This window comes from Electrophorus electricus, chromosome 7 (assembly GCF_041902795.1).
Source record: "Electrophorus electricus isolate QZ-2024a chromosome 7, ASM4190279v1, whole genome shotgun sequence".
Taxonomy (NCBI): Eukaryota; Metazoa; Chordata; class Actinopteri; order Gymnotiformes; family Gymnotidae; genus Electrophorus; species Electrophorus electricus.
The window spans coordinates 4350103-4374034 of NC_137503.1; the positions used below are offsets into that span (position 1 = coordinate 4350103).

Sequence of the window (23932 nt, forward strand, 5' to 3'; positions counted from 1 at the left end):
TTTCGCTTCCAGACGAACTCTGGTGCAGTTTGTGTGAAGTATGGACAAAGGCACCAAATGTTACTTTTCCACTGAATGATACTGGCTCAACTTGACTCAACTGTTATCGCTTTTGGCACCAGGCACATTTTCCACTGCAGATGTAGTACAGCGGGGTTACAGTATCTGCAGTACAGTATACCAGTATATGCCTCACGGAAGCTTCCTCGCTTATTGAAACATAATCTTTACAGAAAGATTATACATATTATTTGGCAACTGCACATTTGCACAATAACATTAGCGGATGCTATCAGCAGTCTGCGGTGTTTTCCTGTCACCTTTTCATATCTCCTCTGCTCGCATGGAACCTTGGATGGAGGTCAAAAACATATTACCAGGTACTATCCAGAACAAATGGATAAATAAAAAACCTAATGGAAAGCCAAAAAAGGCAAGTTGAGTGTTGAGTTGAGCTACTACCATGCAGTGGAAAGAACCAAACACCAGAAGATACAGAGGAATTCCTGCTGCTGCTTTGACTCCTTTGTGCATTTTACCAGCTCTTAGAGAGGATTCACCTGCTAAAAAACCCCACCAGATATACATAAAACCTACAAATGCATTTTGCCCACCATAGAGCATTGAATTGCAAGTTCCGTTGACATTTATTGTAGTTATTGTCACAAAATGGGTCATAAAAGTTATCCAATCCGGATGTAACTATATCTATACATCATGTAATTTGATTGTAAAAATGTCAGGACTGAAACAGTACATCATTTTCTGATTTGGAGCAGACTAGGGGAACTGAACTAGAAATATAAATATGACCTAAGATCCTTTGACATTTTAACAAACTGCTGAAGAATACTTTGAACAAAAACTCATATTTAAAGTATTCAGGAAAATGGTCATGGTGATGCTAGAGGATTTAAATAAATGGGATAATGTTAGGGGATGGTCAGTAAGACACACCCACAATTAAAAGTCTTCTAGGAGCATACGTGTGTTACCATTTCAATGAAAAATATCTTAACAATATTAAAATCATAAAATATGTGCAAATATGATAATCATAGATAATTTCACATAATTTTTCAGACAGGTAAAAGCTGATGTAATTGTCTCATTAAAAAAAAACATTATTACATATTAAATATAAACCAAATCATTTATGAAATAATTTTATTGGTTAACTCAGACTTTTGGACTTCATGATAAGTCTCAAATTCCTTTAATGAAAATGTGAGTTTAGCCTGGTGGTCACGTCACAAGATTAATTAAATAGACAAGAGACTAGTTAATTACCTAAAAATTAATTAACTAATTAATTAAGCCTATATAAGCATTACTGCCCTCCTTATGGGTTACAAATTTTACTGATTTACCCACTTTCTCCCTCTTTCTGTCTCCTAGCCATTGTACAAGGGGACACCTTGGAAGAGATCTACAACCAGGTTAAACTAATTATTGAAGAACAGTCTGGACCATACATCTGGGTGCCAGCCAAAGAGAAATTGTGAGATGGTGGAAGTTAAACTTTTTTTTTCTTGCTTTTATTCTGGTTTTTTTTTTCCTTTCTTCTTTGATTTTGGATTTTATTCGACCAACCAGGCCTGCCATGTGAGTTGGCGTTCTGACCCCAGTATAGGACATACGCTGGCATTATAAGACATGTTTGTGGGAGTGGCCAAAGACCGCCACTCTCAGCTAGTGTGGTCCCGTGAAGACTCTCGTGTGGAGCTCTGCATTTCCGACTTCCAGGGAGAAGGGCTATGCCTAACCAGCACCTCATTGGAGAGATTATATAGTACAGATTCCTTAATGTTTAAGGGAGGTGTCTTTTTGGAAGGAACATAAGGATTTTATTGCATATACATCTGGGTTTCTTTTTTCTTTCTATTTTTTCATATTAACAAGCATTCATGTGTATGTTTACTTGGAGAAAACTTGGAGCACCACTTTGCACGTTTTAGCATTAAAAGCATGTATTGGACAGTTCTTTTCTGGTTAACATATGTTGTACTTGAGTTTTTCTTAGACATGTATTTGCGCTGCATTAACCATAGCCACAAAATTGCTTTTCTCACATATATTACCCAAAATCTTATAAGTAGGTCAACCCACTTAACTTATGCAACTACCCAACTATTTCACAACTGCACAAAAAGAGGGTTGGTTTGACAGATGTTCTAGCACAAACCATTATCTTGTCCCAAGGATGTTTTAATCTGATCAAGGTGCTTATGTGAGTAAGTTCAAAACAAGGTACGAAGTGGAATGGAAATTGTTTTGTTTCTATACAAAAGCCAGGAAACAGTGTATTTTAGGACAAGAAACTGCAAATATGAAAGAATGAACTGTACACTAAGATTTTAACATATATTTAATCCTCGGTATACTGCCTATTTTCTTATAATAAAACTATATTGAGCTTTACGTAAAACTATACAACTATGGAAATAATTTTCTTTATATTGTTAAACGTATATTAAAATCTATAAATACAAATGAAAATATATTTTCCTTTACTTTCACCGCAACCTCCCAACTTGGTTTCTTTTTTCTTTTTTGCATAATGTCACTATATGAATTTCGTGGCCCTTAGTGAAAACATGCCAGAGCTCAGTGACGGGGCTGTCATCTGTCCTCACAGTCAGCTATTTCTCTTTTGCTCGCTGCCACGTGAATTCAGTCTTTTCATGTGGCATGCATGGTTTTAAAAGCAATAGTATTTATAATATGTACTTTAAAATGAGTAAAAGGGAACTAAAGGATGACTTTGTGTTTCAGCTGGAGTTGTGAAAGTGTGAGTGATGATACGGAAAGTCAGCGTCAGGCGCAAGTAGACCGTGTCCATTGCAGTGGTTGGATGTGGTAGTTGTGCAAATAGCTGAAAAGAGGGTTGCTATGGCACTCTCGAACACGAGCCTTTAATTGTCCACTGGAGGGCGCTACTGAACCCACCTCTTATTCTCATTCTCGGAGATGATTGTTTTCTAAAAGACTGCCTCTCTACCGTTTGATCGATGCTTTCTAACTCGTTTTTGACTGGACTTTGTAAATAACTTGCCAACCTGATTCATTCCACTTGTCAAAAGAGGAGAACTGCTAATAAAAACAAGTCACACGCTGTTTCTATGAATGCATCATTCTTTATGTACAGACAGGACACGGCCATGACCTTTTCTTATACGGTAAAGTGTGATTCTTCACTGACAGACATCATTTTAAGCACGAAATTCGAAGAAGTGCTAAAATAGTTATGTAGCTCTTAAGGAATAGTGCATAATGACAAAGGTTACATTTCTCCAGTAAACATTAACTAGCCAAGTTCTTAAAACCTACGTAGGTACGTAGTTAGACTTCTAAACCTTTCCCAGTTGTCAGTTTCTGATCCCAGAAAGGCTGCAGCTGGCTGGAAGGTTCTGGGTGGCAGTTCATTCTCGGCTCCTCACACTTTTCTACACTGTCCTTTCTTTTTGACTCTAAGGTGGAGTTTGCTCTGCGGAATGAAAGTCTCTTCTGTGTTCTTCCTGGGCTCCCCCCTGCTACTTAGACGTGTCCGCGTAGGTGTAAGCTAAATGAGGTTACTCTGTTTACCCTTCTAGCATTAGAATTATGTATCCGTGTACGTAAAAACCTCGAGCACTATTCACGACTGCTTTGGACAAACTACCTTGTACTTTGTACTTTGTACTTTGAAGCGCACCAGAAAGGTGTTGACGGTTATATATTAGGGAGCGATAACGTCTCACGTTCGCGTTCAGCTGTGAGCCATGGTGGCATTGATTTTAGTAGGCGCGCTGATTTTTCTTACACAGAGAGGTAAGACGGTTTTATGGGACACACACTAAGTAGCTTAATTTTAAATCATTCTTTTAATCCATTATTACCTGCGTGTGTTTAGTAAAAATAAATGAATAATCCGTATTTATTTTAGCAATTTAAGCAGTGATCGGTGGTTCAGAAACTGCTGTTAAAATCAAACCGTACATTTATATAGTGTCTGGACAAAGTACCATAAAATGGTGCGCAATTTCGCAAGAGATGGCTAAGTGTAAGGCTATGGCCGAGGCCTTTTCCAGCGCAGCTATTCGTCCAACACTTCGGTGCATCCCTGCTGCTTCTGTGGCTGAATGCGCTCAAAAGCTAATGGTATGTAAATAAACCGATTGAATAAACTATAATCTTAAAAAAAAAGCAATTAAAGATAATTCTGCTAATGCGTAGGTATTGTTGTTGATGGTCTCGAAAATATTTGTGCTCTTTTTATTAGAAAAGGGAAGCTGATGCATTTTCCGCCCATGCCCAAGACATCTATGAGATTGGAAAGCAAGCTACGTTCAAAATAGCTGCCGCAGAGACCAATTCTGATGGTATGACCCTCCTTCACCCTCCATTACATTTACCATCAGAGTTCTGGCTGATGCAAAAGCCCACTCTCCATCTGCAGTCTACGTTTGACAGGCTGCCAATAGGGATTTAATAAGAATCTTTTGTTGAGAATTCCCCCCCCCCCCCCCATTGTATGACTGCTTGCTGTAAACCTGTTATCTAGTTACCTTTAAATAGTTACACGTAGATACCAGTTCATATGGCAGTGAACTCCTTGCTTTGTAGGTGAAGATACAACCTATTATGCAGTTGCTGTGGTGAAGAGGGCAAATTCCGCTATTAATATTAACAGCCTGAAGGGAAAGAAGTCCTGCCACACAGGTCTGGATCGCACAGCTGGCTGGAAAATGCCTGTGGGTTATCTGATTGACAGTGGAAGGATGTCTGTCCTGGGCTGCAACATAACACAAGGTGCAGCACAGCTGTCGGAATATCTTCAAATGCCATTTGATGCTTTGTGTTTGTACACACAGTTGGATAAAAAGATCCTCCTCTGTTAATTAATCAGTTATAACAGGACAAAATGAGAGAGAAGAAAGTGGATGAGGGAGGAACTGTTTGCTTGTGTGGATGTTTAGGTTTTGCAGAGTTCTTCAGTGCTAGCTGTGTTCCTGGAGCAATAGCAGAGGCCCCCTCCCTCTGCCAGCTGTGTGGAGGTGATGGCTTTGGCAGCCATAAGTGTGAGATGAGCAGTCAGGAGAAATACTACTCATACAATGGAGCCTTCAGGTGTTTTCCACAAGCTTCACATTTCCAGCAAAAGTGTTCGATATACATGGTCGGTACACGCACAGTCGTCTTAATGCTGGATGGATCTATTTTCCACAGGTGCCTGGTTGAAGATGCAGGAGACGTAGCCTTTGTTAAACACACCACAGTTACTGACAACACTGATGGTAAGCACCGTGTCACAGGGATGGTCTTCCATACTAAATTCTGAATGCAATTACATCTTATTGACCTGATGGGAAAATGGGATTGCAGGCAAAGGAGAGCCCTGGGCCCAGGGCCTACACTCTGAGGATTACCAGCTGCTGTGCCCAGATGGTACTCGCAGTTCTGTCTCAAATTATGCACAGTGCCATGTGGCTAGAGTGCCGTCAAGAGGCATTGTGGTCCAGAGTGACATCAAGGGTTCTGTGGTGTACTTCATGCTGAAAGAGGGACTGGTAAGAACCTTTGACACAGGGCTTTTACACACAATGTCCTTTTCGCATATAAGGGAACGTGGTACATGTAGTATAGATATATAGCTTTCTGATAGCACTACTGTAATTGTTTTACCACTTGGTTGCCACTGATAAGGATTAATTTATGACAAATAATTGCATAGTCAAATAAAGCTTTATTTATCTTTTTTATCTTTGCCCACAGCAAAAGTCTCACTTTCAAATTTTCTCCTCGATGGCCTTTAATGGTACCAATCTACTATTTAGTGACAACTCGGCAGGATTTATCCTTGCTCAAAATGAAGACTATATCACATGGATGGGTTGGAAATACTATAACATATTAAAAACTATGGACTGCTCAAGCAAAGGTTAAACCCTCTCCTCTTAACTCTATTCAAATCAGCCAGCAATAAAACTGTACAATACAGATTTTAAATGAAAACTTTTCAAATCTATTGGGAAGTGAAAGTGGTATTTGTTAGTGTACTCTGTTGATGTGTAACAAAAGTACAGATTACTTCAAGTCTATTTCTCAATGTATGTATTTTATTTTGGGCATTTTTGATAGCATGTTATAGTCACCCTTTTTAAAATTAATTCCAGTGGGTTGTTTTATTTTAATTTTTAATGGGTTTTTTTTAGTTTTTTTTACATGCATTCATGTAGAAATATTCTGTACCTTCCGTGTGGGTGTGGGTGTGTGTCTGTAGATGTTCCTGAGTTTCTTCGCTGGTGTGTGCTGTCTTATGGAGAACAAAGTAAATGCTCCTACATGGCTGAGGCCTTTAAAAGTAAAGAACTTATTCCCTACATCCAGTGTGTTTATGGAACATCTGTGGAGGATTGCATGCAGAAAATTCAGGTCAGCCATTCAGGGATATCGCTTGAAAACCCGATATTCTTATTTTTAGATATTGTCCTCCATGGAAAATATTATACTTTGTGTTGTTTGACAAATGCCGGTCCATGAAATTGGCCTCTAATGCATTTTTTGCAGAATAAGGAAGCTGATGCCATCAACCTTGATGGAGGCTACATCTACACTGCAGGGAAGAACTTTGGCCTGGTACCTGCTGCTGGAGAAAGCTACACAGGTTAGTCCCAGACTAAAGATGTCTTTTTATTAAACAAACAATAAAAATGTAATTTTTCCCCCTACTAAGCTTGAAGATCCCTCTGACACCGTTGCACGGCACTTCACAGGCCAGGTTGTGTCTTGTTTTAGGGGATGGTGATGGCAGCACCTATTATGCTGTGGCTGTGGTGAAGAGGAGCAACAAAAACATCCAGAGATTCGATGACCTTAGGGGACAAATGTCCTGCCATACTGGTTATGGCAGGACTGCTGGCTGGAACATTCCTATTGGCCTGCTCATAGAGAAGGGTCTTATCAGGCTGCCAAAATGCCAAATAGCTCAAGGTTGGTATACGTCGATCTTCATTGTACCAGAATTGATGTTTCGTTTCAAGGTCTACTGCTTGTGTATATCTGTTAGATTTTTTTCTGTGCTATGTGTGAAACTCAAGGACTACTACTGACAACACTGTTAGTTAGCAAATTATTGTTGGATTTATTCACACTAGCTGTTGGAGACTTCTTCAGAGCCAGCTGTGTACCTGGTGCCAATGAGCCTGGTTTTCCCAGCAATCTTTGCTCGCAGTGTATTGGAGACTCCAGTGGCCAGAATAAGTGTGTTAAAGGCCAGGATCGGTTTGACGGTTACAGTGGAGCCTTCCGGTAGTTTTTCCAGAATTATTACTTATGATTTTCAGTGTATTTGTTGACTTTTGGGCATTAGTGCATTTTTAGGGAGAGGTATCTTAAAAAGACTTATTTTTTACTTTGTCTTACTTTTTACAGGTGTTTAGTTGAAAGGGCAGGAGAGATTGCCTTTGTGAAACATTCCACAGTATTCCAGAATACAGATGGTGAGTCACACTCAACAATTCCTTTTCTTGTTCTAAGGGAAGGAAGAAAAATGAATTAAAGAATAATGTCATGAACAATGAGTACATGTTACAAAATCAACAGGGATTTAATTTTCAGGAAATGGCACAGAGCCATGGTCCATTAGTTTAAATTCAAGAGACTTCCAGCTGCTGTGTTCTCAAGATTATCGTGCTGAAGTCACTCAGTACAAACAGTGCAACCTTGCCCGCGTCCCCTCCCATGCCGTGATGGTACGGCCCGACACCAGACCTCACGTCATCTTTGGCCTTTTAGACAAAGCTCAGGTTGGCATTATTTCCCCTTAAAATATAATCATTTCAGAATGATAGGATGATGAAGCATTTTTCTTTAGTGTGACAGACATCTTTGTGTTTCCTATCTTTAGATGTTCTTCGGGGTTAACTCTGACTCAGACTTCAAGATGTTTGACTCCAGCAAATATGAGGGATCAGACCTAATCTTCAAAGACTCTACAGTGCGTGTTATTGGTGTGGGGGAGAAGAAGACCTACGAGGAGTGGCTCGGCAAGCGCTACACAGATGCCCTGATAGCCATCGGGTGCACTTCCTCCTCTGCAGGTGGGCTATCATTTATCATCTCTGAATGTGACAGACAGTTTCTCCCACTGAAAATGTGTTCCTATCTCAGTTTAATAGAAAGTTTTCGTGTATGTGCACGTGTGTGAGACGTTTAGTAATGATTGTGTAGGATTCTAAATCAGAGGGAGTAACTCTCACCCCTTTGCTGTTACTGAGTTACTATGAAGGTGTTTGGTTCTCTTCCTGCAGCCTCGTCTCCGTGTCCGTTACCGCTGGCGATGAGCTTGGCTGCACTCTTCTGTTTGGCTGTGTAGCAGGTCTGACAGCTAGTCAGGCCATTCAGGTGTTTCTGAAATGGCCTCTCTTCTCCGTCTTTGTGTGTTTACTCTTTCAGTGATAAAGCTTCAGATCATATCCAATACTACTAAAAGCTGATGTTTTTAAACACCGATGTTTTAAACATACAACGAGTATGCAATACGGAATAGATTTTTAGCTAATATATCAAATATATAATTGCTTGAACTAAATTGATTTGCTCATACTACAAATCACATATACTTCAGAATTTAGCAAATCAATATCCTCAGGAACATCTCTACTCTTGATTGAAGATTGTTAGATTAGTCTTGCACAGTGATTCATAAAGCACACAGGATCTCATTTTGTTGAATGGTTGGTTTATTTGATGATAATTTGTCAGTGAAAACTTAAATTACTAAAATTGTAAGACATTCCTGAGAGACATCCCTACTGAACTAAAAGCTCAAGATGGTTTAGAGGATTTTTAGAGTTAAGGTTTGAAATAAACTATAGAGGAATGCTTTCCAAATGCTTATAGCCTTTCATACAGACGTATAACATTTTCTCTTCGTCATAGGGAGGTTTTTAAGAATATTTGGGTTTAATTGCATTGTGCCTGTCTTTGCTAAGATTATCACACAGTGATGATGAGAAATAAAATGTTACTTTTCCATTTTCACTGGAGCTGCAACACCTACACAAATATTTTTACAAATTATTATTAATTTAATAATTTTTATAATAACAATAATTATTATTAATGTATTAATTATTGCAGCAATTGCTGACTACTAAGGGCAATAGCCATATCAGTGCATATGCTTTGCCTGTTAAATATTTATTATACAGGTTTCAGTGTTTTTGTAAGTTTCTTTTTAATAAACTACTTGAAGGAACATATATGGATGGGAATATGCCATTTCTAATGCATCCCAGCTGACAATTTTCACTGATTTTATGTCAATATGTAGAGCATGCAATGGTGTTTCACTGCTGAGTGGACTGTCTTCTGTTCTCCAGAGAGAATGAAATGGCAAGAATATTTTACCTCTTGTCATTTCAGAATCATGTTTTCAGAAACAATCCCATGACTATACAAATTAAATGTGGTATTTAGATGTCGTATAAGTGCAGGTTTGAGCACTGATGGAAATGACAGAAAACTATGATTTCTACCTTTGAACTTTGTTACAAGGCATATGCTTCATCTGGTAACTGTCCAGTTAGCAAGAACTTGCAACCTCATATACCAAGTTAATTTCCATTAGATTTCTCTTCCACTTTTGTACATGCTTTGTATTAACATTGTCTTTACTTGTCTGTTTAATAGCACAATGATGTATGCATTTCACTAATTTAATTTGTTTGTTTCAGTTTGGCCCCATGATAAATTAATTGTATTTAATGTTCGGATACCATATCAGTGTGTATGTACTGACACATTGACATGTTTCACTGTGCTTTACCATTTTGTAACAATTTCTTTAATGAAATTATTGAGATGTAACTAATATTTAGTTGCCAGGCCAGTGTGTCTGCTGAAGTATTATTACATATTGTACCTGGGAGGGTTCTTTGCTATTCTTTTCAATAAATGCACATATTTACAACCATGATTCCTATACCAGTTTTTTAAGTTTCATATTTTCTAAGTGTAAATTAATCTGGCATCTTTAGGCCAGGATTAACATTTAGTTAAATACTAATTAAATACCAGCATCTGTTTAATATCCTCCAACTGCTAACTAAACTGTGAACAGCATATGCATTTCTTAAATTTTGAATTTAGAAATTTGATCAAAACCAACTTTAAAAAAACATTAAAAAACACCCAAACAAATCAGTGAACACGTACATGAGCTGTTGCTTTAGGAGGACTTATCATTCACCAGTTACACAACTGCCAATGTTTGTATGAAATTCTCTACTTCAAGGTTATGAATACATGCTGAAGTTCCATCCCTTCTGCTCAGTCATATGTGAAGATTCAAAAGACATCAAAGTTCAGCCACTAGACATGTCTGGTAAAGTTTAAAAGAGATGAGGTTATCTGCTAAATAAAGATGTGTACACTGACAACAATATGAGTACACTACATTTATAATGAAATTAAATAAAACCACACTGAACATCACAATGTAATTTTAACATCTTAAGCTTAAGTGAAGCTTAAGTTTGATTGAAGGTCTAATGAAGGAGTGTCAATTTTATTTTATTTTTTTCATATCCATTACAGCAGCACCATCTGCTGGCTGTTCTGGACACTCCGCAACTAAGCGCTGTAACCATGTCTATTAAGCACAAGAAAGTGCAGACAAGGAACACACGCGCAGGTATCCGAATGGGATGGAATGAAGAAAAGACAATCACCTTTTATTTTGTTGTTATTTGTATTCTTAATTGGTGTATTTCTAATTCGGTTCCAATTTTCGTTTCTTTTTTTCTATCACATAATTACACAAACTTAGACTTTTATTGTAAAAGAACTCACACAGGAAGTATATCATTACTGCAACCTTCACACTGCTTTTAAATCTCTGCTTTATGCTGTTTATGGCTATAGGTGTCTAGTTTTTTAACACCATAAATTGAACCCTTTGCTAAATTCATGTCTCGTTTTAAAAGAGGAGTAAAAGTGGATTCCAGATCAGGATTTAAGCAGGAAATAGAAAAATGTCCCGTACCATATGGATTACTGAAGTCTGCCAGAAAAAGCGGGCAGCTCAATCTTTCTGGGCGCGGTCTAACTGAAGGTAACGAGACAGCAAAAGCGTGGTAAATAATAGCTAACCTACCTTAGCAACGCCTTTAACATTTACAGTTTTAGCAAAGAAACACGTTTCATTATCAAATGTAGTGGAGCTGAGCAGTAACGAAGTAACGTTAGCTTTAGCTACCTAGTTCTGCAGTAGGAGATTTGGCTGAACTTCTCAGTTGTGTGGTTTTATTTCTATGGTTGTCACTATAGCTATAATATTAACCCATAATGATAATATCAGAAATAACAATCCCGTAAGGTCTCGGCTATCTATTAGCTAAGATGTTTCATTGTGTTTATGTAGTTCCCCAGAGCGTATGGAGGCTGAACATAGACACTCCAGAGGAAGCCCAGCAAAATGTGTCTTTCGCAGCTACAGACAGATGGTGGGAGCAAACAGATTTAACCAAGCTTCTACTCTCCTCCAACAAGCTCGAGACCCTCTCTCAAGATGTTAAACTTTTACCTGCATTGGTTGTTTTAGATGTAAGTTGCTCCAGAATATGTTTGCAGAGAACATCTTCACTTGACTGCATTGTAATAATAAAGAGCATTGCAATTGGCACTCACAGATTCATGACAACCAACTCAGAACACTACCAGCATCAATTGGCGAATTGGAGCAATTGCAGAAGCTCATCCTGAGGTAGGTTTATCAATGATATCTTGTGATTTTAAAGTTGTACAAACTTAAACATTACATTTTAACCCTAATTATTCTTTACAGTCATAATAAGCTGACAGAATTGCCTTTGGAGATTTGGAAGCTGATAAACCTGCGATGTCTCCATCTGCAGCAAAATCTGCTCGAACAATTGCCAGAAGACTTAGGGCAACTATGTCACTTGGAGGACCTTGTGAGTATTTTAATAAAACGTCCTTTCACTACGTGTTATACTGTGTATGACTATGTATGTTACAAATAAACCAAACTTGAACTTGAATGCTCACTTTTGGATAGCAGGTGACTCCATAGATTACTGAAATTATTTGTAGTTCTCATGTACTCAATTAAACTGAATGTCACAGGCCTGCTTGTATCAAAGTTTTATGTAAAGAATAGATGTGCCTGCTCACAAAAACTGAGTGCAAGAGTAGAAGACAGAATGTACTAAAAATGTACTTTAAAATAGTAAATTTTATCTGGATAGTTGCTACCATGTGGGTTGCTGTTTTCCTGCCTTTTGCCAAACTTTTATTCTTTCACTTCAGCTTGTGAATGGTATTTGGTGTTCTTATTTAGCTGTTAAAATTCCATTTACTTATTCAAGTGTTGGCTATGGCCTATTGTTGATGCTTTAGTAATGCACCATCACTGGCATTAGACCGATTGTTTGAAGTATCCATATAGTAAACAATTTGTGTTGTATAATGCAATGTCATACCTTCTGCTTTAATTTCGATGTGATATGATCTCTCAAATGTTGTCTTAATTCAAAGGATCTCTCCAACAACAAATTAATCGCAGTACCAGGCAGCCTGGCAAACCTCAACAACCTTGTTAAACTTGATCTGTCCTTCAACAATTTGAAGAGCCTGCCGCCTGCAATCAGTAAGATGAAGAGTAAGTGTCAGCACAGCTGTGCCCAGTTTCTCTAATGCTGTTTGGAAAAAATATTTGCTAAACTGTTTCCTCCTATAGACTTGAGAATGTTGGACTGCTCTTGCAATCACTTGGAGAGTGTGCCACCCGTACTGGCACAGATGGCTTTTCTTGAGCAGCTGTACTTGAGGCACAACAAGCTGCGCTTCCTCCCTGAGCTGCCCTCCTGCAAGACACTGAAGGTTTTTAACAACTTGCAGGATGATGCATTTTTTATTAGACTGAATCATGTAAAATGGTAGGCAGTCTGCACATTTAAGCCGGGTTAAATTTTACTTCAGCAAAGTTTATTAAGTCTAGCTTTAATATAGTGCTTTAAGCCTCTAAAAGCCTTGAAGCATACACAATTTTAGCATTAAAGCTTTTACGTAAAATAAATGGCATACCAATTCTGATATGTCAATAAAAAAATAAATTCCAAATGTAGTCTTGACAGTAAACAATAACAAGTAATTTAGGTTGTAATATAGTAACAGGAAACACTGGGAAATCTTAATAAAGGACTTAACCTCTTTTTTTTTTTTTTTTTTTTAGTATTCTTTAAAAATAAAAACATTTGTCTCGTTTTAGGAGCTACATTGTGGTAATAATCAGATCGAGGTGTTGGAGGCAGAGCATCTTAAACACTTAAGTTCTCTGAGTGTCCTGGAGCTCAGAGATAACAAGGTGAAGAGTCTTCCAGAGGAAATAACTCTACTGCAAGGCCTGGAGCGCCTGGATCTTACAAACAATGACATCACCAGGTGCTGGATGTGACCTTTCACATGATGAGTCTGCCAGCCTTCCAGTGTCTTCAGTACTGATTGAAAAGCATGTTTAGAAGCAGAACAGTCATTTTAGTCTTTCAGCTTAGACATTCTGAAGTCTCCTCATGGTAGTGGTTGTATCTTTCTTTTCAGTGCCTTTGGTAGCACTTCAGTCAAGAGTAAAATGCAACAGCGATCAATGACGATCCAGTAGCAAATGGTGACTTTGACTGTTCTTCTTCTTTTACCCACAAAGCTATTTTCTCTCTGTTCTGTGTGAAACAGTGTGCCTTGTGGTCTTGGCACCCTGCCAAAACTGAAATCTTTGGCTCTGGAGGGCAACCCTCTGAGGACGATTCGCAGAGAACTCCTCACTGTGAGTGTTCAACAAATTTTAGCTCTGACATTTCCCAGCTTTCTTTGACCTTTTATACAGTGGTATGTAAAATACTAATGTATACTTTTCCGGTATCACAGAAAGGTACCAGTGAGCTCTTAAAATTTCTCCGAAGTCGGATACAAGGTATATGCAAAATTTATGATCCATGTACATTTTACATTATAGACACAAAGGAGAATAATGCTCTTCCTTTCTGAGTTAGGAATGGACTGCTGTCAGTTTGGTTTTCTCATGTTGTGTAATATTTCAGAGCAGCCAGATGACAATCCCAAAGAGGAGCCCAAGACAGCGATGACTCTTCCTAGCCAGGCCAAGATTAACATGCATGCCATCAAAACACTGAAGACGTTAGACTACAGGTATATGTCTTATTGTCCCAAAGTATTTACAAAATATGCAATTTATCTTGAATATAAATACACGTAAAAACTTGTTTCTAGATAATCTTGATGAGAGCTAGTTTGGTTTTTTTTTAGAGATATCGTCATCTACACTTGCAGAACCATGAAATGCCCAAGAAGTCCTCTTGGGACAAAATACAATAATACACAGTTTAATTTGTTATTTTGCTACAGCTGCAAAAGTCACAGATTTAAAAAGGACTGTAACACCATTCATAGACAAACCGTAGGATGTAGTGCTGTCTCCAAACGATCAGGTCAAAGAAGGCAGAACCAATCAGATAATATTTCTTTTTAACATTTTATAGTGACATTGACAAGTTTCATGATGCCTGTAATCAGGGCATTTGTAATGGGCCCTGGGGCCTTTGATTTGTCCATTTGTTTTTCATAGTGAAAAACAAGAAGCATGTATACCTGATGAAGTGTTTGATGCAGTCAGTGACAGTGTTGTTGTCAATGTGAACTTCAGCAAGAATCAGCTGACTGCTGTACCACTCAGGTATGGCTGCTAGTGTGTGGGGCCCAACCATGAGTTAATTCAGGATATTCCACAAAATATTAGTAACTGTGATGATAGAGGTGATGTGTTAATATTTGTTATCTCATTTGTATAGGATTGTGGAGCTGAAAAACACACTATCAGATATCAACCTTGGATTTAATAAAATGTCCATGATTTCTCTAGAATTTTCCAAACTACAACAGCTCATACATGTAGACCTCAGGTAAGCACTCTGATCATGTCTGCCTGCACTCAGTCAGTATTTAATGCTAATAGAACAGTACTTCGTAAAGAGGGGAATGCACTAACGCCCAGCAAACTGGATTCTTCCCTAGAAATAATTTGTTAACATCACTGCCAATGGAAATTGAAGTGCTTAGCAAGCTACGAAGTATTATCTTGTCTTTCAATAGGTAAGTCTGAAAATCATTGGATCTCCCACTCTTGCATTAATGCTATCTTAAATACCCCTCCATTGAGCTTGGTGCCTTTCCTAGTTTCAAATTAACACCAGTATTTCATCTTCTTTTGTGAGATTAATAGTTTACGTACATGCTGGCAGAACTAAAGATATTTTTATCATAGTATGAAATAAAACAAAGTATTGCTGTTCAGAATTTAATAGAAATCAAATTCGTCCTTATTGTTTAACAAATTCCTTACGGCACTAATATGAATATCATCACTATTTAAAAAAGGTAGTTTGTTTTTAATAGTGACCCAATGTTTGGTGACCCTGTTTTTATTAGGAACATAAATATTATCGCACTGTGAAAATTCCTTTGAGAAAAGCTGCATGACCCCCATTTACCTACTGAGTTTTCATTTTCTTTACAAGAACATGTTACAGCATGACTGACATATGGTAATGTGCTTGTTTTTTCTTCCTTTCTCATTATAATCTGTTAGATTTAAGTCTTTCCCAGAGGTGCTCTACTCCATCTTCAGCCTGGAGACCATTTTAATCAGTAACAATCAAATAGGAGGCATCAATCCAGTGCGTCTTAAGATGCTGGATAAACTTTCCACTCTGGACCTGCAGAACAATGACATTATGCAGGTGCCACCAGAACTAGGCAACTGCACCAGCCTGAGGTATGCATGTAAAAGATCCAAGGCACAGAACTCTACAACACCTGGTGTATAGCAAAGCTTTGGGTTCCAGTAGATGTTCAGTCTTACATCATTGAATGTGTATGTGAATGCTGAATGTGTAGTAGGTAACCATGCCGATAGCATTGTTGCTCTCCTTAGTAGCATACAGGTAGCCATCATTTCCAGGTGGCTGTAAAGCATCGACAGATTGAAAAATTGCAGTGGAATATGGGAGCTGCCATTGCCCAGTTTTCTTCCAGTGAATCACAACTGCACAGGTGTGGTGAGACGGGAGCTTGACAGGGGAATGTTTCAAATCCAGACATCACTGAGGAACTTCAGATTGCTCCATTTATCAAGTAGACGTGTTGTTTTAGCTACAGTGCAGCATGCAGCCTAAGTAAACTGCTGCCTCCTTCTTCTCAGACCCTTCCTGGACCATATTTGTGTGTTGTTGAGCGAGCTTTTGGAACTTTTCCACTGCACTAAAGTAGGAATAGGTAATTGGATATTGCTCCTTGAGTAGGCTGGTGTTGAATTAAGCACATTTTTGGCCCTGATGATAATTAATCAGTTAATCTCCCCATCTGGAGCCTGGCTGTTGCAGGAAAAGCCATTCATTCATGAGTGGGTCATTTCCAAATGCACTAAAGAAACAAAAGCAGCCCTTGTAACACTGAGTGTCTGTTGCTGAACGACACCAGATGATCTCTAATGGACTCTAATGATCTCTTCATGCTACTGAAGCATAAAAATGTGCTAGTTTCTTCGTCTTTTGGTCTGCATGATGTGGAATTCTGTCTCTTTTCCCCCGGCAGGGCTCTGATGCTTGATGGAAACCCTTTCCGGAATCCCAGAGCTGCAGTTGTAGCTAAGGGAACAGATGCTCTTCTGGAGTATCTACGAAGTCGTATTCCTACATGATTTTAGCCCTTTTAGAGGCTTAGCTACCACTGCCACCAAATGAAGTCACTGTGTAGTTCTACTACTGCAGAAGACAGAGATTCCTCTTAATGGTGCCATGAACTTATTCTGCAAAGTGTTTATGAAGACCTTTGCTGCACTAAGTGTTTAGTTTTTTGGGGGTTTTGTTTGCATACCATTCTTAGTGGTCTTTATTGGTATGTTCCAACAAATTGCATGCATTATTCCTTTAAAAATCCACTGATTCAGCCGATCAATTATTCTCTCATTCATTACACTTTGTACTTGTTGACCTGAGCAAACAATAAATAAGACTGAATAAATGGTGTTTTCTTTAATCTTTGGTCTGAGAGATGCTAGCATGAAGACCTAACGCAAAAGTAATCAAAGACGTTCATGTATTTATTATTGTTTATATAGTGCCTTTCTCAAACTCAAGGTCACTTTACAGACAGCTATCAGGTTTTTCAATCACTTGCACACCAATGAGAAGCGGCAGTCAAGTTGGCACACAGAGTACTCTCAATCAGGTGGACAGCACCAGGAGAAGGGGAGGAAGTTAAGACCAAGACAGAGCACCAACCATGCGCACATTCACATGCATCTATGTCTACAGATAATTAAGACACAGGTTGCATTCATACAGGACAATAGAGTACTTGGACAAGGGGAGGAAACCCCCACAGACAGGGAGAACATGGAGAAGATAGGGACTCAAACCCAAGACCCTAGTGCTGATAGGCAAACATGCTAACCACCAAGTAACCATGCTTGCTGGGTTGCAAAGTCAATTAGAAATGACACCTTTTGTTGTTGGTGTTCACTGAAACGAGTTAAGTGTAGTCTAGGACAAAAATGAGCTTTTGGTGGAAATTTGTTTATGGGGTTATTTAGCCCAAGATCACATTTTATGTGTCCTGAAAAACCATTACCTAATAAATATATTTTTCCCCCCTGGATTTAGTCTGAAAACGTTAATATTTTAGGCATTCAAAATGTCTGTATTTTTAGTTGTATACTACTAGCACTTGCAAAGGATCAAGAAATGAGAAGTAGTAACAATAGTGACTTTTATTTGTACAATAAAGACTTTCATACATTATTCAAAACACCTCTTAGATACTGAAAAAATCTGTACTCCCAAAGCCGAAAATGGCTCCGTTATTTGCTGCACAGGTCTGAAATTTTTTAGATTTTGTTTTTTATTATTAAAATTTATCTTAAATATGTACAGATAGCATCTGCAAAATGCATTCTAGACACAGAATATATATTTCATCAATTACATTGTTTTAATTCAGAAAAAATAGGAAGGAGTAAACTTGCGTGTGCAAATAAACTGTATGATAAATTGTCACTAAATCTGATTAACTAAACAGAATAATTGTATTATTTTATATATAATTACTTTTTGCACAAAAATGAAACTGCATTCAAGTCCAGTAAGTCTTCGTACTGCAGAAAGCTTTAAATACATTCACAATCTATAGGAATAAATTATTTAAATGTTTTCATTCACAATTATGTACATCAATACTGCAATTAGACTGAATAGTACCATATATTAGCTTTTATATTCAATAGGATTTTAAACACATACAAAAATGACCATTTGTATATCCATATACATATATGTTTGACACAAATTCACAATTACTGTAGAAATAATTTTAAGTTGGATTCTAGTGTTCGCTCATGTTCTAAATATTCTTCCATACATTTTTGTATCTTTTATAAAATCACAATTTGAGCAAAGCTAAGTATGTCAATATATTAGAAATAATTACTGAAAACATTTAGTAAAAATAATCATTATCAAATGCTCTGTCACAATAGTATTTTATCAATTGTCATCCAAACTTAAGCTTCTTAAGTATATTGAATTTTGAAGGAAAATATGTTTGGGGTTGTTTGCGGGCATCTTAGTGCTTAGTTTTGCTCAAAACCATCCTTCTTGATGCTACATTTGTGTACAATATTTTAGACATGCCCAGGGCAGATAGGCAATGTATTTGTTAAGGTACACTATGGTACCGATTATCACAATGTTGGTTTTTTGTGTTCTAGGTGGAGCTTCCACTGAAAATTAAAATAAAATTCAAGTGAAGAAAGCAACTGAACATTCATTAAAACCACAATGTCCCCTAATAACCTTTCTAATAAGACAGTTTCAAAAAGTGAAAGCATGCGCTGAACATTAAAGCTTTTTTGTGGATATTGGTTATGTAATGATGACAAATCCTTTAATATCAATTATTGATTAAAGACTTTAAAGCAGAAGAACATCAACAAAGCCTTGAAAGTAGTGGTGTGTATGTAAATCACTTTGTATAACCTAATAACTTCAGTGTACAGACTAAAAATCTTGTAGATGAATTTGTTTATGCATAAAAATGAATGATCCCCCCCCCAGTTGGATATCTATTACATGTGAGGTTAAAATAATATTGGTAATAAGAAAAATGTGAAAATGCTCATGTTCTCAACATGGCAAATTAATGGGATGGGGCTCCACCCTGTGTGAAATGAAGGCTAGGAAATCTTAGTAGTACTCTCCTCTGTACTGGCCAGCAGAGGGTGGTGCAGAAGAGTCAAAAATCAAGAACAATATTGCATCTGGATTCTTTTCTACCATTTGATTTGTGCAAAACTCATCTAAGAGCCACACACAATCTAATACCACACCCAAAATGTGGTAGTAGGTGACCACTTAATAAAACGTCTCAGAAATTAATTCAAATGAAGTGAAGGGTCAGCAGGATAAAGTAGCGTGTATCTTCCTACGTGTTACCAAAAAAAAAAAAAAAAAAATTAAATAATATCGGAAAGCTTTCATTCACATTCTCCTCTCTAATAACATTTGAAAAGTAAATGTTTATATTTACACAAGGCATTTACAGAGTTGAGGCAGTGATGAATAAATGTTCTTAAAAGCCGATGTGCCTTCATGCTTCAAGATTTAAATGAAAAGCTGCTTGGAAAAATAGGTACAAAATAATAGGCGATATAAATAAGCAGAAAAACGCACCCACCTACAGCCACAGGCTGAGAAATAGAAAGGAACTTCAACCACATCAGTGTAAGTTTTCAACACAGGTATACGTGAAAGCCATATGTAACATTATTAGATATGTTATCTATTGTACATTTGGCACTAGTATTTGCCATTGGTCCAGCAATTGGCAACTTTTTCCTAGATAAAAACATGATGTACAAGTTCTTGTTCCTTTTGAGCAAGAAGTCAGTGTTATAAAAATATTTACATTGTGCTCTCCCTTAAAATGACCAAGTCCACAGCTTTCGGGAAACTCTTCAGAAGAGACACTGCCGTTTCGTGTTCGATGTGTACAAAACTATGTCCGTTGGCCTGCAATGCAAGAATGAAGCAGAAGATGAACAGAGTGCCCTAAGGAAAGCAAGCTGGGGCGGCACAGGAGGGCTGGGATCAGGCCGAGCTCAGAGAGGGCACAGAGACACGCACTGTCAGGGAAGGAGAAAGAGAGCCAGAGAGAATGTGCACACAGGTAGAAGAGGTCATGCTGCAAAGGAGAGAAGGTGGAGAGAAGCTGGTCTTTGGAGAGATCTGTTCCTCAGCTAACTCGTATCTGTGGAGAGAGAGAGAGTGTAGAGGGACCTGCTTCTGGCAGGCTACGATACGGTAGGAGAGGCTCCTAGTGGCACACACTGAAAGCGACACCAAAGACAACCCAATAACATTTGGGACATTTCGAGCCCCATACAGTTATTGAGGCAGACAAAGCCCAATTTGCTGGTGTAGGATAGCAAAGTCGGGCATTTGTTTAAGTTTGATAATGATATATGACAAACACGAGACATTAAAATTAATTATTTAATATTAACTGACCACATCTGTATATTCAGACTGTGACTATGTCATTCATCTTATGTATCTTGTATCTGTTATCCTGGGGAGGCTAAATTCAATGGGATTTAAAGCTTTGAAATAAGTTGGCCAAAGTAAAAAGGCTTAAGTTGGTCCCTGATAATACTACCATACTAAAAAGTTCCATCTTTTTAAACAGGGATTTTAGACTAAAGCAAAAGACCAGATTCAGTCTCTCACAAGCAGAGTTAGAAAGACAGGAAAAAGAGTTCAAGAACCAAATGTTTTCAAATGGTTTAGAATTCAAATTGTGTAATAATTTCTCATGCCATTAAAGCCCGTTAAATGAAAAACGTCCAACATGACCAATTAACATAATAAAAGTACTTAAGATTAAGAAAAGTAAAGTAAAGACACTCCATCCTAAAATAATGGACAAGCTGTAGGCTGTCCACCGACATTTGACAGGCCAGTAAAGCATGGCAAAATTTGACAGGCGTCAAAAAAAGAATACCATGCTCACTTGGTTTACACACACACGCCAAGCACAAAATGCCACATGCAAAGCCTTCTGCTGGCAGTGCGGTGGAAGGACGCTCTGTCGCACACTCGCTGGACAACACGTGGTGATGGAGAGGAGTGTTACCTTCAGAATTTTGTCCCCCGGTCGAAGGACATTGGAGGTGGGTCCATCAGGCTGTACCCTAGTAACAAAGATACCCTATAAGTCAAAAGTGATATGAGGTTAGGAATCACAGGGTGGTGATGGTTTAGAATCTTTGCCTTTCAATCTGGATTCAATCTTTTTTCAATTTCCATGTTTTAAAGTTGATAGCATTGAACATGTTTTAAAGATGATGCATAGATACAGCACTAATTAAGAAAGCTTTAAAGCCTTTAAGTAAAATTTTGAAATATTAACATTATATATATGATAATGTTGTGAGAGTTGAAAAATATACTTTATACTTTAAAATATAAGTATTTACATCAATGTCTCTATGTACAAGTCAAGGCAGAGATTATAAAACATACAGGTATGTACCAGACGTGTGACCCAACAGTATGCATCATGTCTGACCACATTAATGGTACCACATACTGTGAGTCCACCAAACTCTACATCTCGTCATTCCTTCAGGCACCACAAGGATCCAGCTTCTCAGAAGATCCCCAGAATTCTCCATACAACCCAGGCGATTAACTTAGAACTAAAGTGTAATAGGTTGTGGGCAAAAACTAAGTTCCATTAACTAAATAATAGTACAATATTTACATATAGAATATAATATTTACATACAGATAATTAAACAAGTTTCAAAAACAAAATACCAGAAAAATTATTATAATAAATAAACAAAGCAATTGATTTTACAAGGCTTCTGCAGTTATGCATTAGTAATGTGTAGCAAGAACAATAATAGTAAGTATATAACTATGTATGAGAGATCTAGTTTTATTCTAAATATTACTGTTGGCAAGCCATGAAAAGGTTAACAGGTAATGCAGCCAGCTGGTGTGCAATGTTGTGCATTGCAGTAGCTCATGTTTCCATGGAAACTCAAAGGCAAGAGCTACAATCCCCCATACTAAAGTGTAATCTCAGTGTTAGTTGTATTCAGCATCGAATATGAAGTATGAAACACAGATGGAAGACAACTCTGATGAAATGAATGATTTCTGGACATCGGAAAACGGTGAAGTCTTACCATGTCGGAGGGCTTGAAGGGATTTCCCTGCCCACCGATTCCCCCTGAGATACTGAAGCCCAGGCCTGGATTTTTCTCAATCCGAACACAGAACTACAAAGAAGACAGCATGTTGCGATGAAAAGCCAGAACAGTACTATGAGCACGGAGCCGTGTAACCAAATTAATAACTGCAAATTAAGGTTGCACTTTATATTTTCAAAGGTTTACAATTTAACTTGGAGAACAATCACTAAGATCACTGTTCTTCATCGAGCAGCTGTGCACCTGCTCCTGAAAGCCATCCATGCTCTTCTGGCCCTTGGTCTGGATGAAGCACCGTGCACTCTGAGGCCGAGGACTGGTGGTGTTGGTGATGGGTACAGGCAGAGGGGACTGGTACTGCTGGATCGAGACCTTGTTCATGGCTCCCTCGTACGGCTGGTCACGGATGGCTCGATGGGGTGGGCCGGCCGAGGCAGAGCTCACCATCATGCCCTGCGGTTGGTGCGGGTGCGGTATGGCAGCCTGTGGAGGAGCAGCGGGAGATGCAGGTTGGGTGCAAGCAGCTTCAGCTGTGTGGATTCTTACGTGTGGTGCGAAAAGGCACTGTGTACGCCACGCACTGAAATCGCTTTGGCCCGCTACAGTAATCGCCCCACAGCTGCGCCCGAGCCCTGAGTGATGGCTTTTAGACATACACAGACAGTTTCTGGTTGCTAAGGAGACCAAGGAAGAATGCAGCAGAGTCAAAATGGATTACGGTAACAGCTAGTAATTAACCCTGACGCTGCAAAAATTAGCATGGCAATCATGGCTGGACTAAGAGGCATGTCCCAGAAAGGGCAGGTATAGTCGAACAGGAAGCTCAAAATGGAAATAAGACAAGGTTCATTAGTACCCCCAAGATGGACTGTAGGAGTGAGAATGAAAACACAATGGCATAAAAAAATGCTGCGAGTCATCTCTACTTGATGCAGGGTTGGATTATTTTTAGGATAGGACATGTTTGTCTTGCCAGGTTTCTTTATATTACTGCATTCATCTGCACTTCAACACACAAACCTGCATTGGAGTCTCAACTCACACTACATTACACTACTGCAGTAAAAGTCCATTTTAAACAGGTCAGGATCACTTGATTAGAGTTGGTCCAATTTAAGCTTCTTTTAAAAACACAAACAATCGCTAAAGAGTAATCCAGGTTCCATTATTCACTCACAAAGGAGTTAATTGGCATACTTTTATCTTTTATTCCTAATGGCAAAGCACAGACGCAAAAGACTGACACTTTTTAAACACATTTTAAAGCTTTCACTATGGCTTTTTTTAAATGAACATTAATATCCTGGCTCCCATTCATTCGTGAGTAACTCTGCCTCTTTATTTCCAGTCAGGAATGATGCATTCAGTCCCCATCCCACAGTACTCAGTCAGTCCACAGGTTACTAGGTTTCCGTTCCCAGCACACCTCTACCACATAATCAAATTCCTCCGCTGGAAGAAAGGCAAAATGTAGAAAGCCTGGGGCATCTTCAAGGCTGTGAAGATCTTTGCTATCTGACTGCTGTAACTTATAGTAAACTATTGTAATATGTAATAAGTGTAACTAATAAATGTAAA

At 38.3% G+C, this 23932-nt stretch overlaps 4 protein-coding genes across 31 annotated transcripts in view; 3 read left to right on the forward strand and 1 right to left on the reverse strand.

Annotated features, from left to right (window-relative positions):
* dlg1a (discs large MAGUK scaffold protein 1a) overlaps positions 1-3117 on the forward strand; it is an 85916-nt gene extending 82799 nt beyond the window's left edge. For all 12 annotated transcript variants that reach the window (XM_035524219.2, XM_035524220.2, XM_027013543.3 and 9 more), the window contains one exon: positions 1399-3117. In XM_035524219.2, coding sequence (XP_035380112.1) covers positions 1399-1505 — 107 coding nt within the window. In that variant the 3' untranslated portion in view covers positions 1506-3117. The remainder of the gene's footprint in view (positions 1-1398) is intronic.
* A 217-nt stretch (positions 3118-3334) lies between these two features.
* Positions 3335-9955, forward strand: meltf (melanotransferrin). The gene is made up of 16 exons (XM_027013540.3): positions 3335-3810; positions 3989-4140; positions 4262-4361; positions 4606-4791; positions 4959-5109; positions 5209-5276; positions 5365-5549; positions 5755-5920; positions 6263-6414; positions 6550-6646; positions 6778-6972; positions 7137-7290; positions 7414-7481; positions 7600-7787; positions 7889-8081; positions 8292-9955. Exons 1-16 carry the CDS (start codon positions 3762-3764, stop codon positions 8354-8356), a joined length of 2169 nt encoding a protein of 722 aa, XP_026869341.3. The 5' UTR covers positions 3335-3761; the 3' UTR covers positions 8357-9955.
* Positions 9956-10801: 846 nt separating this feature from the next.
* On the forward strand, positions 10802-17115 carry lrrc40 (leucine rich repeat containing 40). Of its 3 annotated transcripts, XM_081717802.1 has the most exons (16): positions 10802-11098; positions 11408-11589; positions 11676-11749; positions 11831-11960; positions 12544-12667; positions 12746-12888; positions 13277-13449; positions 13738-13828; positions 13930-13975; positions 14103-14211; positions 14648-14755; positions 14871-14981; positions 15094-15171; positions 15668-15853; positions 16280-16353; positions 16672-17115. In XM_081717802.1, exons 1-16 carry the CDS (start codon positions 10954-10956, stop codon positions 16677-16679), a joined length of 1782 nt encoding a protein of 593 aa, XP_081573928.1. In that variant the 5' UTR covers positions 10802-10953; the 3' UTR covers positions 16680-17115. The 3 variants fall into 3 exon arrangements, with proteins under 3 accessions (XP_081573928.1, XP_081573927.1, XP_026869343.2); XM_081717801.1 differs by having other exon boundaries at positions 16280-17115; XM_027013542.3 differs by lacking the exon at positions 16280-16353 and having other exon boundaries at positions 10821-11098.
* Positions 17116-17833: 718 nt separating this feature from the next.
* The window catches only part of lrrc7 (leucine rich repeat containing 7), an 84889-nt gene continuing 78790 nt past the window's right edge, over positions 17834-23932 (reverse strand). For 8 of the 15 annotated variants that reach the window (XM_081717541.1, XM_081717545.1, XM_081717539.1 and 5 more), the window contains 4 exons: positions 22598-22837; positions 22331-22423; positions 21145-21342; positions 17834-20144 (listed from right to left, as the gene is read on the reverse strand). In XM_081717541.1, coding sequence (XP_081573667.1) covers positions 20037-20144; positions 21145-21342; positions 22331-22423; positions 22598-22837 — 639 coding nt within the window. In that variant the 3' untranslated portion in view covers positions 17834-20036. Of the gene's footprint in view, positions 20383-21144; positions 22424-22597; positions 22838-23932 lie in introns of all 15 variants that reach the window. The other 7 variants (XM_027013557.3, XM_027013551.3, XM_027013549.3 and 4 more) reach the window with 5 other exon arrangements.

What these genes read in the sequence shown, in the direction of transcription:
- meltf (XM_027013540.3), top strand. Translation starts at nt 3,762, where the DNA reads ATGGTGGCATTGATTTTAGTAGGCGCGCTGATTTTTCTTACACAGAGA. An exon ending in TCATGCTGAAAGAGGGACTG is followed by an intron (nt 5,550 to 5,754) that starts GTAAGAACCTTT and finishes CTTTGCCCACAG; the next exon opens with CAAAAGTCTCACTTTCAAAT. An exon ending in TATGGACTGCTCAAGCAAAG is followed by an intron (nt 5,921 to 6,262) that starts GTTAAACCCTCT and finishes GTGTGTCTGTAG; the next exon opens with ATGTTCCTGAGTTTCTTCGC.
- lrrc40 (XM_027013542.3), top strand. Translation starts at nt 10,954, where the DNA reads ATGTCTCGTTTTAAAAGAGGAGTAAAAGTGGATTCCAGATCAGGATTT. An exon ending in TTGCAGAAGCTCATCCTGAG is followed by an intron (nt 11,750 to 11,830) that starts GTAGGTTTATCA and finishes TATTCTTTACAG; the next exon opens with TCATAATAAGCTGACAGAAT. An exon ending in TTCGCAGAGAACTCCTCACT is followed by an intron (nt 13,829 to 13,929) that starts GTGAGTGTTCAA and finishes CCGGTATCACAG; the next exon opens with AAAGGTACCAGTGAGCTCTT.